At 29.8% G+C, this 12548-nt stretch overlaps 1 protein-coding gene across 2 annotated transcripts; it reads right to left on the reverse strand.

The window, feature by feature from the left end:
- Positions 1-2: 2 nt before the first annotated feature.
- On the reverse strand, positions 3-7768 carry LOC141526577 (uncharacterized). Of its 2 annotated transcripts, XM_074241613.1 has the most exons (5): positions 7586-7768; positions 3159-3365; positions 2199-2553; positions 285-484; positions 3-164 (listed from the first exon to the last, which is right to left on the reverse strand). In XM_074241613.1, the coding sequence occupies exons 1-5, from the start codon at positions 7690-7692 to the stop codon at positions 146-148; spliced, it is 888 nt and encodes a 295-aa protein (XP_074097714.1). In that variant the 5' UTR covers positions 7693-7768; the 3' UTR covers positions 3-145. The 2 variants fall into 2 exon arrangements, with proteins under 2 accessions (XP_074097714.1, XP_074097715.1); XM_074241614.1 differs by lacking the exons at positions 3-164; positions 285-484 and adding an exon at positions 1020-1172.
- Between the last annotated feature and the right edge of the window lie 4780 nt (positions 7769-12548).

The raw sequence follows: 12548 nt of genomic DNA on the forward strand, positions 1-12548 counted from the left end.
AAAATGTCCAAAGGAGTATTCCCTATTAACCAAGTGAATCCTTCTTCTGCATCTACTGGAGGCAATAAGGGCAATGCCATGATTTTTCTAATAAAAATTTGTCCATATTTCCAGTGACGAATCAATTGTAGCAGATTTAACTCCTTCAATTTTTTTGTAAGCGCCTAAACAGAAAGAATCAATACAATCATATAATCAATCTAACAAAGTTTATAATGACAAATATTTTTTTTACTGCTTGAATAAAATTTTGCAAGTAGTAAATACTCATTATTTATATTAACCTGGCAGAAATGAAAATAACAGCCAGTATGGGCAGCTTCAGGATACACTGATCGAATTGGATTTTTAATCCAGTTTCAAAATCCGTGATAATAATTTGTGGATCAATGTGTAGTGCCACTTGATTTTTGAAATATGATAATCCCGTTTGATACGAATGAGCTGACTTGTTTTTCATCAGCATCCAACACAATGGCAAAGCCTTCAAGGATATGTAAGCAATTTTTTAACAAATTAATACTTATGCGGTTATGTATAATATAAGAAAAATAAAATTAGTAAATAAATTCTTAAACAATAATTTCCCAAATTTTATCAATTTTGATAACAGAAAGTTAAAAATGTAGTGATATATAAATTTGACATTACATTATTTAATTAGCTGTTAAGTACTGAAAATACACATTGTTAAGAGAAAAAAAAGATAGCTTTTTAGTCAGTTTTTAGATGAAAACAAATAATATTAAATAGGTACTTCAATATGCACATTTTTCGCATTAAAAAATTAAACAATACTTCTTTTTTTATTAAGAGTGCACTCCCATCAATTAAAATTAATTTTTTTTTTTTAATTAATTTAGTGCCGTAGTGATTTGTATTATATTTAAAAATTATGTAAATAAATAAAACTTTATCACAATATCGTAGCATTATAGGCAAATATATTTACATTTATCTACTCTTACTATTATGATTAAATATAATTATACCCTATCTACAAATATAATAAACTTAACCGTCATAGCTTAAGTATCAAATTTAAATTTAAATTATTTTATACTACATAGTCACCATGAAAAAAGTGTAATACTAAACTCTGACATAAAATAAAAAAATTTTATTGTATAATGCCTAGGCAATTTTGTCCACAAAGTTTGTTGTTGAAAAAACTGTAAAAGTAAAATACACCTTTTTGTAATATTTCTTGGACTCTTAAAAGTTTGTTCTAGCTTAATGAATGTTAGGGTTATTAATTAATGTTCAAGGAGCAATAAATGTGTTCTTTTAACTTCCATAAAACTTTGACGATTCAAGACTGGAGAACGGCTCAAATGATTGATGTAAAGTTTCAAAAAGGTTTTGGACATATGTTTAGATGAAAAAAAAATAACGAACTTTGATGCTTTTCACAGAATTAGCACAATTATGGTGGATTTTCCAAATCAGCAGAAAGAAGTTTCTTTTTTTGTTTCTTCTTATCATTTAGCAGAACGGAATTTTTTTCTCTTTAAAATACTAAGCAAAACTTACCGAATATTGATTCTAATTTCCGAAACCTATTTTCCGTTTGTTATACAATCATTTATGAGATATCGATATTGAAAAAAAAAAAGATAACTTTCCAAAAAATTTTCAAAATCACGAATATAAATGTTTTTAGAGCAAGTAAATTGATACTAGAAAAAAGGCTATTCCAGAGTCAAAATGGTAATAGATGTTTTCTATTTTATACAAATATATGAATAAGCATAAATAAGCATGGTAATATCGAAAAATAGTAAAATTTTTCAAAAGTTGCATCATAAACAGAAGTACAATGGTTACATTTCTGTAATAGATCTTTTCGATTCATATGCGTAAAACGAGGTATTTTAGTAAGCGTATATTAATACACGATTTAAAGTCATAGGGCTGTCACAGTAACATTGAGTACACTATATACCTCCAGGAGCCGCTAGGCGAGTGGGGTTCGAGGTAACTCGACGATTTGTATAAATGTTTTATAGTAAATTTTCATTCCCGCACGGCTCATCGGGTAGGAATCTTTATTGAGCTTACTTTGTCAAACGTTTGCTATAGTTTATTAATCTGTTACGAGAATATAGGACTTTTCGCCTCCCAAAAGATCGAATGGATCAATTTCTTAAAGGGAAAATTTTCTAGTTAATTCCATTTTTTTTTACTCAATGACCTACCTTATTATCATTAATTAAACCAAGAATTGTAAAGACTTGAAAAATATTTGGTTTCTTAGGCGTTATTTTGAATGTTCCGTCCATGAATAGTGTTGTTATACCCGTTACGGATTGGACAAAATTCAAATCATACAGGACAGTTAAAAAACTACCATCAGGTGTAGCAAGCGTGGAAATACTTAATTGCCCTTGAGGGTAACTTAGTAAACTGGCCCACTGTGGCATGTTTAAAAAATCAGCAAATTGTTGCAGATTTGTTGGGATTGGTGGATGGCGTGGTCGTTCTCTGCGGCGCCAGCTTTCCATAAGAGGTTGCATTTTTGCCCATGTAAATTGTACAGCTGCTTCATGATGTCTGTATATAAAAAAAAGATCGTTATTTATCTAATATTGGCGTAAAATCAAATATATTGAGAAAAAATTACTATTCGGTATAAAATATAAGAAACGAAAAAGTTCGCGAGTTTTTAATGTAATATATTGTAATATTGTAACGTAATAATGTAATATAATCCATCGAGCACAAATCAATTGTCATGAAATGTGAACAAATTGAACGGTCCAGCTAAGTTACGACAACGGCACATCGCTGCATTTTTGCAATTTTTCCAACAGAAGAAAATTATTTTAAAGCAGGATAAATGTCCAATAATAATATTTGCTTATCTAATTCATAATATACGAAGTTTGAAAAAGGAACTCATAAAACTTCAAAAAGCTACAACATAGATTATCCTTATAATTATAATTTTAATAAATGTACATCAGTGCACCGTTGTTCAAATAGTACAACAGACAAAGAGATAAAAAAATGAAAATAAGTCAACTTTTGAACAATCGCCGATCATACTCAGAAAAAACAAGATATTTCATCTTCATGACATGGCATGGGAATCGTAACTTTATAAATGTGTCTGTATAAATAAAAAAAAACCATAATAACTGATTGAAAAAACTTACCGAACACTAAAATGATCATAAATAGTTCTCAGAGACCTGTAAGGACGCGCTGTTGCTGCAGTAAATAATGCATCTTGAAAGATGCAATAATTCTGTAGTAAAGGATTCTTATCATGATTATGACCTGTAGATAAAACAGGTATACCATTTTGCATTTTTCCACGAGCATGACAAGCTTTACTTCGTCTTTCATAGCATCTTATGTAACTGAAATATAAACAAAAAAATATATTTTAAAAAAAATCTGAAAAATGGTTGGACCTGTAGCAGGCTATCCCTGAAACTTTTCACTATTTTCAAGGTTAAAGCGCTCGAAAATTTACCTAACTATTCGTTAATGAGCTCTTTGAGCTCAAGAAATCGGACGTTTATACATTTTGAGCTCTTCGAGCTTAAAAGAGGGATTATTTGTTTATTTTCATGATTTTAAGCAAAGACTGCTGATACGTTTCGAGGTCAATTTTATTATACTTCTATTTTAAATACTTCCGTTGTGAAAGATTTAAAAATCATCATTTTAACGTTTTTTGTGCTCAATATCTTTTGAATGAAATGACCAATCCGAACAATGTACCTGAAGTTCCGAACGTTTTTCGTGAACGAAAATAAAAAAATTTGTCGACTTTGAAGCTGAAAATTTGTTTCCAGTTTCAAATGGCAACGGATATACCTACGAAAAATGGAATAGCCCCTCAGAACACCGGAACTACCCTTACCCCTACTCTAAAGACAAAAAATTGACAAAAAAAATTAGAAAAAAATCCTTCCAAGGGTCGTTTGAAGCTAACAATATTTCAAAATACTCAGACAATTACCCCAAACATTGAAAATTATTAACTAAGATTTAGCTGCGCCGGAACTCCCCTTACACTCACTCTAATGATAGAAAATCATAGTGCAGTCGGTGAGGAAAAAAAAGTGGCTTATTAGACTTTTTTCGATAAATTGGTCCGATTTTGATTTTTTAACTTCCCGCTAAAAAAATTAAGAATTTTTAAAAATTGGGGAGTTATTGGTTTTACCCCGTTTTGCAAAAATAGAATTTTCATCAGATCTCGACGTTCTGAGGTTAGTCCATCGGCTAAAAAGGGAAGCCCGTGTACATTTTATGTCCATCGAATAATCCACCGGATTCTTTCGTTTTTTGGACCATGGATTACGAATATTGTATTTAATCTGTTCACAAATGATGCAAACAATTGTTAACAATAATTTAATTGTTTAAATTGGGATAACTCGAGAAACGTGAGTTTGACGGGTAAGTTTATCGATAAAAAAATGTTTAGAATTAAAAAATACGTAAAAAAGATCCTTGTCACTTTTTTGATAAATAGAATAGTTTCGAATATATCATTGAAAATACACTACCGGTCAAAAGTCTTTGCCCACCCGTTCAACCATACTTCTGTTTCAATATATTACTCTCTTCCGAATTTTTCTCTCATAATTGTCAAACTAAGTTCAGAACGATCTTATATTGAACAAAAATTTCATTCTCTGTAATTGGTTTACTCTATAATAGAACATTTTTATATTTTGTGGGTGTCTGTGAAAAATTAATACTTTCAAGTACCCGACTCTTTTTTTATTTGTGTAAAAGTGAATTATTATTTTGGTGTTTACTCTTGTAGTTTAGTCCCATTCTGCAGTTTTAAACGAAAAGAAAGGGCGTTACAGTGATATTAACTTTTTTCTGTGAAGTTCATAATTGGATTCTTTTCGTTCTCACAAATTCGGATCAAAAAGTCTAAAAATGAGGAAAAACAAGAAGCTATCAATCGAAACTCGTGCATTTATCATTAGTCTTCATAATCAAGGCAAAAGTAACCGTGCTATTGCCTCTGAATTGAAAATATCTCGAGGAACCGTGGACTATAATGTTAATAAATATGCATCCACCAAAAGTCTCCACGATAGAAACCGTTCAGGGCGGCCTCGAAAACCACAATTGCTGAAGATAAACGTATTGCATTGATCAGCAAACGAGATCGACGACTCACAGGCCCAGAGATCGCAGCTCAAATCAATTCGTCTAGGGATTCGCCTGTGAGTACTTCTACTGTGAAAAGGAGATTGAGAGAAGTTGGCCTTTTTGGGAGGGTGGCAGTGAAGAAACCACTTTTAAGACGTCAGAATAAAATCAAGAGGTTGCAATGGGCCCGAGAACATAAAAATTGGATGCAAGAAGAGTGGGAGAACGTTTTATTTAGCGATGAGTCGAAGTTCGAGGTTTTTGGGTCTAAAAGAAGAGTTTTTGTGCGCAGGTCAAGTCAAGAACGGATGTTAGATGCATGTGTAATCCCTACTGTGAAACACGGTGGAGGCTCAGTGATGGTTTGGGGATGTTTCGGAGGAAGGGCGACTGGAGACTTGGTAAAAATTGAAGGAATTCTCAAGAAAGAAGGCTATAAAAAAATCCTAAAGGAAAATGTAGTCCGTTCTCTGGCCAGCGCCTGATCGGCAGAAAATTTATCTTCCAACACGACAACGATCCTAAGCATTCATCTAAGCTTTGTAAAGAGTATTTAGAACAATTGGAAAAGAAGAATGTGCTCAAAGTCATGATTTGGCCGTCACAGTCGCCCGACCTTAATCCGATAGAGTTGTTGTGGGATAAATTGGACAGAGAAGTCAGAAAGCAGTGTCCTACTTCTGCTTCACACCTTTGGGAAATCCTGCAAAATGAATGGAACCAAATAGATGATGATTATTTATTGAAATTAATACATAGAATGCCAAAATTGTGCGCCGCAGTAATCAAAGCAAAAGGAGGTTACGTCGATGAATCGAAAATTTAAATAAAAATCAATTATATATTGTAGTTTTATCATTACTGTATTCTTATCTATTCATGTTTTTTAAATACAGGTATCAAAATCAATCGTATTATTTTTATTTGTTGTATAAACCCGCAATCTATAGGGTGGGCAAAGACTTTTGACCGGTAGTGTATATTTGAGCTGTCGGACCTCTCTTTCCCGAGCGCGCTCAGCGTCCCGCCCCTCTCTTTTCACGGTAGTAAGCGGCATTGAGATTGAGACGTCATAGATTAAAAAATAAATCTTCGCGTCTCCGTCATGGAATTATAAAAAAAAATAGCTAAATATCATCCTATACATCTCTAAGTATAAGAAAAAAAATACGAGGTTAAAATCCACCACATAGGCACCAAGATATATCCCCTTTTTCGTCAAATTATAAGTGAATTCCTCGTTTTTCTAAAATACAGCCTGTCAAAAATCACTAAAAATTTTCGAAAATTTTTTTGGACGCTTAATTTTTTACATTAGTCTATTCAAAATTTTACGTCAAATATGAATAAAATTTTCTTAGCGTTAATTTAACATCTTTTTCTCGCGTCACACTCACTGCGAAAAACGGTACTATCCCTATTGCACTCGAGATAATAAAGCAGATTTATGTTTTTGTTCCGAACAAAGTAGAATCTAAAAAACAAACGTTCAGCTACGTAATAGATAATTTAAAAATCTATTACGTAGCACAGCGTCTTTTTTGAAATTGTTTCTTGTTTAGGAAAGAAATACAAACGTGCAATCATATAGGGACCGGCTGTTAAAAAGTATAATAATTGAAAAGCAGTATTTGGCCTAACCCAACGTAACATTGTAGATTTTAATATTGCACATATATATATAAAAGAGACATATACAAAAGACTTTTGTCAACTCCTGTAAAAATTAAAAAAACATGTCATTTTCGTGACTTTATTCATATTATTGAAGCTGAATAAAACCATTAGAAATGAAAATGAACTTAAAGTATATTAATGAAATTGAAGAAAATTTCATTAGTTTTAACGTGCATTTTTCAGAGAAATGCAGTCTTTTTTATCTAAAAATGATTAGGAAATGAATTAGTAAAAATAGCTATTTTTGCAATTTTGAAAATTTTTAAATCACCATTTCTAAAGTCATTGATCAACTTTGTTTTTCTCCGAATTCATCGGAAAGAATTTTCATATCGTATTTAAGAGCCGTTAAGCGATAATCCAGTTCGAAAATTAAGCTGAAACAAATTAAAGTTAATGATTTTATTTTTCCATGTACAAGTGCAACAAGCATACTACCACTACCGTTTGACTCAACGAATGCGAGAGAAAAGAAAATACTGAACGGCTCTTAAATTCAAGTTTTAATAAATAGATAGATCTATAAAATTTACCTAAAAAAAAAAGTTTTTGTGAAACCTAAGTAAAACGCCATTTATTTGACTACATTTATAAGTTGAAACTCGAATAAAATCAATAAAAATAAAAATAAAGTAAAATTTAGATAAATTAAATTATAGGTTAGATAAGTTAAATTTAAGCAAAAAAATTGAAATCCATGAAATTGTTAATAGAATTCAATCTACGCGAGTTAAACCGCGGGGGACAGCTAGTACTTAATAAGTAATTCATTAATTACCTGATATTGCCAGTAGTATTATAGGAGTAATAGGCAAAGCCATCAACAACTCTGTCAATAAATTTTAAACGATGGTTTCGAATGTGATACTTAACTTTACTGCTCATTATTTTAGTTATACAAATACAACGTGCAAAAAAAATATAACTCTGACACAAACACGCGACACAAAGTCCTAGAGAACACTGAAGTTCTCGTCAGTGCAGCCAGATCGTGCGATTTTTTTACCCCCTCTTTAGCGTCGCGCGCGCCAGGCACACAAGTAAGTGATGCCTGTCTGTGAGTCGGAAAACCGAGCGGAGCCGAGGGAGTCCGAGAAAGGTGAACGAATCGAGGGGAATAAGCCTCCTGCCACACGAAACAGAGGAATAACTCACACAACAGTAGCTCCCTGTTCGTGTGAAATTCTCAGAATCCGATTTCAGCCGAACATACAGCGGGAAAAATAATACTTTAATTTTTATTAAAATAAATAAATAATGCTTTTTTGTTAAAAATATGTAGGTTTAATTTTTTTTCTATATAAAAAATAAATTTTTTTTATCAATAAAAATTAAAATACAGAATTTTTTTTCATAAAAAAATCATTGTTACTTTTTTACGCTGTTATTAATAATAATTTATTATTAAGTAATAATAATAATAATAATAATAATAATAATAATAATAACTGTTATTATTTTTATAAATAATAATAACAATGGTTATTTATAATAATTATTACTAATAATTTTGGTTATTGGGAATTCCCAAACGCAGTTTTTATCTTAGTTTTCACATTTTACCGGCAAGACCTGCGATGGCTGCGCGGCGTAAGTGTAAGCTTACGTCGACAGAACTTTTGAGATCGAGTCCTCGCCCAAACAAATTTTTTTTTTTTAATATTTTTTTTTATGTTGCTACAAACAATAATAATAATAATAATAATAATAATAACTGTTATTATTTTTATAAATAATAATAACAATGGTTATTTATAATAATTATTACTAATAATTTTGGTTATTGGGAATTCCCAAACGCAGTTTTTATCTTAGTTTTCACATTTTATCGGCAAGACCTGCGATGGCTGCGCGGCGTAAGTGTAAGCTTACGTCGACAGAACTTTTGAGATCGAGTCCTCGCCCAATCAAATTTTTTTTTATATTTTTTTGTTGTTGCTAAAACAATAATAATAATAATAATAATAATAATAATAATAATAATAATAATAATAATAATAACAATGGTTATTTATAATTATTGCTAATAATTTTGGTTACTGGGAATTCTCAAACGCAGTTTTTATCTTAGTTCTTACATTTCATTGACAAGACGTGCGATGGCTGTGCGGCGTAAGTGTTAGCTTACGGCCACGAAGCTTTTGAGATCGAGTCCTCGCTCAATCAAATTTTTTTTTTTCATTTTAAGTATTTTTTTTTATGTTGCTACTAACAACAAAAATAATAATAATGACAACTGTTATTTTTTTTATGAATAATAATAACAATGGTTATTTATAATATTTATTACTAATAATGATAATTATTACTAATTATGATTACTAATAATTAATTAATAAAAATCTACAATTGTAACTGATGAAAAAATGTGATTTTTATTAAAATAAAATAATTAATGTAGTGGCTCTTGCCATTGCCTCGAGGTCAAGCGTCTGACGATCGCGCGCTCAAGCCTTTGACAGCGTTGAGTCGTCGCGCGCGAAGTCACGTCATTGTCAATGAAATCAACAATTGTAGATTTTTATTAATTAATTATTAGTAATCATAATTAGTAATAATTATCATTATTAGTAATAAATATTATAAATAACCATTGTTATTATTATTCATAAAAAAAATAACAGTTGTCATTATTATTATTTTTGTTGTTAGTAGCAACATAAAAAAAAATACTTAAAATGAAAAAAAAAAATTTGATTGAGCGAGGACTCGATCTCAAAAGCTTCGTGGCCGTAAGCTAACACTTACGCTGCGCAGCCATCGCACGTCTTGTCAATGAAAAGTAAGAACTAAGATAAAAACTGCGTTTGAGAATTCCCAGTAACCAAAATTATTAGCAATAATTATTATAAATAACCATTGTTATTATCATTATTATTATTATTATTATTATTATTATTATTATTATTATTATTATTATTATTATTATTATTATTATTATTATTATTATTATTATTATTATTATTATTATTATTGTTTGTAGCAACATAAAAAAAAATATTAAAAAAAAAAAAATTTGGTTGGGCGAGGACTCGATCTCAAAAGTTCTGTTGACGTAAGCTTACACTTACGCCGCGCAGCCATCGTAGGTCTTGCCGATGAAAAGTGAAAACTAAGATAAAAACTGCGTTTGGGAATTCCCAGTAACCAAAATTATTAGTAATAATTATTGTAAATAACCATTGTTATTATTATTCATAAAAATAATAACAGTTATTATTATTATTATTATTATTGTTTGTAGCAACATAAAAAAAAATATTAAAAAAAAAAATTTGGTTGGGCGAGGACTCGATCTCAAAAGTTCTGTTGACGTAAGCTTACACTTACGCCGCGCAGCCATCGCAGGTCTTGCCGATGAAAAGTGAAAACTAAAATAAAAACTGCGTTTGGAAATTCCCAGTAACCAAAATTATTAGTAATAATTATTGTAAATAACCATTGTTATTATTATTCATAAAAATAATAACAGTTATTATTATTATTATTATTGTTTGTAGCAACAAAAAAAAAAAATATTAAAAAAAAAAAAATAATAAAAAAATATTAAAAAAAAAAAATTTGTTTGGGCGATGACTCGATCTCAAAAGTTCTGTCGACGTAAGCTTACACTTACGCCGCGCAGCCATCGCAGGCCTTGCCGGTAAAATGTGAAAACTAAGATAAATACTGCGTTTGAGAATTCCCAATAACCAAAATTATTAGTAATAATTATTATAAATAACCATTGTTATTATTATTTATAAAAATAATAACAGTTATTATTATTATTATTATTATTATTATTATTATTATTACTTAATAATAAATTATTATTAATAACAGCGTAAAAAAGTAACAATGATTTTTTTATGAAAAAAAATTCTGTATTTTAATTTTTATTGATAAAAAAAATTTATTTTTTATATAGAAAAAAAATTAAACCTACATATTTTTAACAAAAAAGCATTATTTATTTATTTTAATAAAAATTAAAGTATTATTTTTCCCGCTGTATGTTCGGCTGAAATCGGATTCTGAGAATTTCACACGAACAGGGAGCTACTGTTGTGTGAGTTATTCCTCTGTTTCGTGTGGCAGGAGGCTTATTCCCCTCGATTCGTTCACCTTTCTCGGACTCCCTCGGCTCCGCTCGGTTTTCCGACTCACAGACAGGCATCACTTACTTGTGTGCCTGGCGCGCGCGACGCTAAAGAGGGGGTAAAAAAATCGCACGATCTGGCTGCACTGGCTGCACGAGCACGAGCAGTGCAGTGCGCACTTGCGCAGTCGGATCGTCGATAAAACTTACCGCTAACCGCTACCAATAGTACCACGACGTTATGTGCTGTGTCGTCATGATAGAATTTTATCTACGATCTTAACTCAACACCGCTAAGAGTTATGTTTATTGTCTACTGGTTAATATGTTTTGAAAAAAGTAAAAATTCTTCTTAATCCAAATTAAAATATAAACGACAGTTCATTCAATCCATAATAATATATAGAAAAATGTGCGGAAGTTTCTAATCTGCACAATAATAATCGAAAAAGTTATAAACAATTGAAGACTCCAAAAAAAAGATATCTTGTTTTTTAAAAATAACTCGAAAACTATAAACGCTATACAAATGGAAAAATTTATTTAAAAATCTCAAAAAATTATAATGTTATGTAATCACTGAAAGAAAAAAAATTTTTCATTCATTGTTTATCAAATGAGCCTATATTATTAATTAACTAAATGTTTTAGAGTCCTCATAAACATTCCGAATCGGATAATTGTTGAACAAAACTTCTTTAAATTATTTTTCTTGTTGGAGAGCTTTTGACAACTATACTGAATAACATTATCAAGTTATGGTATTTTAAATTTTAATAATCTATTAATAATTAATTATTTAAACAGCAAAAAAATTAAAAGATGAAAAAAGGCGGCAGAAATTTATCTTTATAACATTTAATAATATAAATATTTAAAGGTACACTGATATAAAAATGAACTTGGCCCAAGAAACTGTTTTTGAAGATCGTTCATTACCTCGAATAAAGCAAAAATTTTTTGAATTGAGAAATTTTTGTTGGTTAAAGATAATTTTTCTCAGTTCAAGAAATTTTCTACTTGATTCAAAATTATTAAATTTTTTTACATTTTTATTTTTATGCAGTTAAAATAACAAAGTAGCCATTCGATTTGTTTAGTTACTGACGGCTACATCATTCATACTATTAGAGATATGCACAGAAAAAAAGGTTCACTTGAGCCAAGAAAATATCCTTCCAAATTATTTTCTTAAGCAAAAAAAAATTTTTTTTTGAGACAAGAAATTTTACTTATTCCAAAAAAATAAATTCTCTTGCTCGAAGAAATATCCCTCTTGATCCAAGAATATTTATTCAAGCTAAGAAAATTTTCTTGATTTGAGAAAATTAAACTTCTTGCTCCAAAATATTAAATATCTTGGTAGAAAAAAACTTTATTATTAATATATTTATCGATTAACTTGTCAAATGGGAAAATCAAATAATATTGAATCGTTTTTTTTCATCCAATATGTATAATTGCGCGCTAAATAATCTAAAACAGGTATCAAAGATTCAAGAGAAAAATTTTCACAAGATGAGAAAATTTATTTCTTAGCTAAAATAGATAGCGCTGCTTCCCTAAAGTAATTTAATTACTCATGCCGCAACAGAAATTTCTCAGGACAATAAATTTTTTTCTTGTTTAAATTAAATGAATTTTTGTATTAAAAAAAGAA

Source organism: Cotesia typhae, unplaced genomic scaffold, assembly GCF_013202065.1.
Source record: "Cotesia typhae breed Kobodo isofemale line unplaced genomic scaffold, CoteBio_Ctyphae contig_35, whole genome shotgun sequence".
Taxonomy (NCBI): domain Eukaryota; kingdom Metazoa; phylum Arthropoda; class Insecta; order Hymenoptera; family Braconidae; genus Cotesia; species Cotesia typhae.

Excerpts from the sequence above, each read along its gene's own strand:
- LOC141526577 (XM_074241613.1), bottom strand. The coding sequence starts at position 7,692 with ATGAGCAGTAAAGTTAAGTATCACATTCGAAACCATCGTTTAAAATTT. Across the intron at positions 2,554-3,158 it reads TATGATCATTTTAGTGTTCG|ACATCATGAAGCAGCTGTAC; the intron begins GTAAGTTTTTTC and ends TTTTATATACAG. Across the intron at positions 485-2,198 it reads GTTTAATTAATGATAATAAG|GCTTTGCCATTGTGTTGGAT; the intron begins GTAGGTCATTGA and ends ATATCCTTGAAG.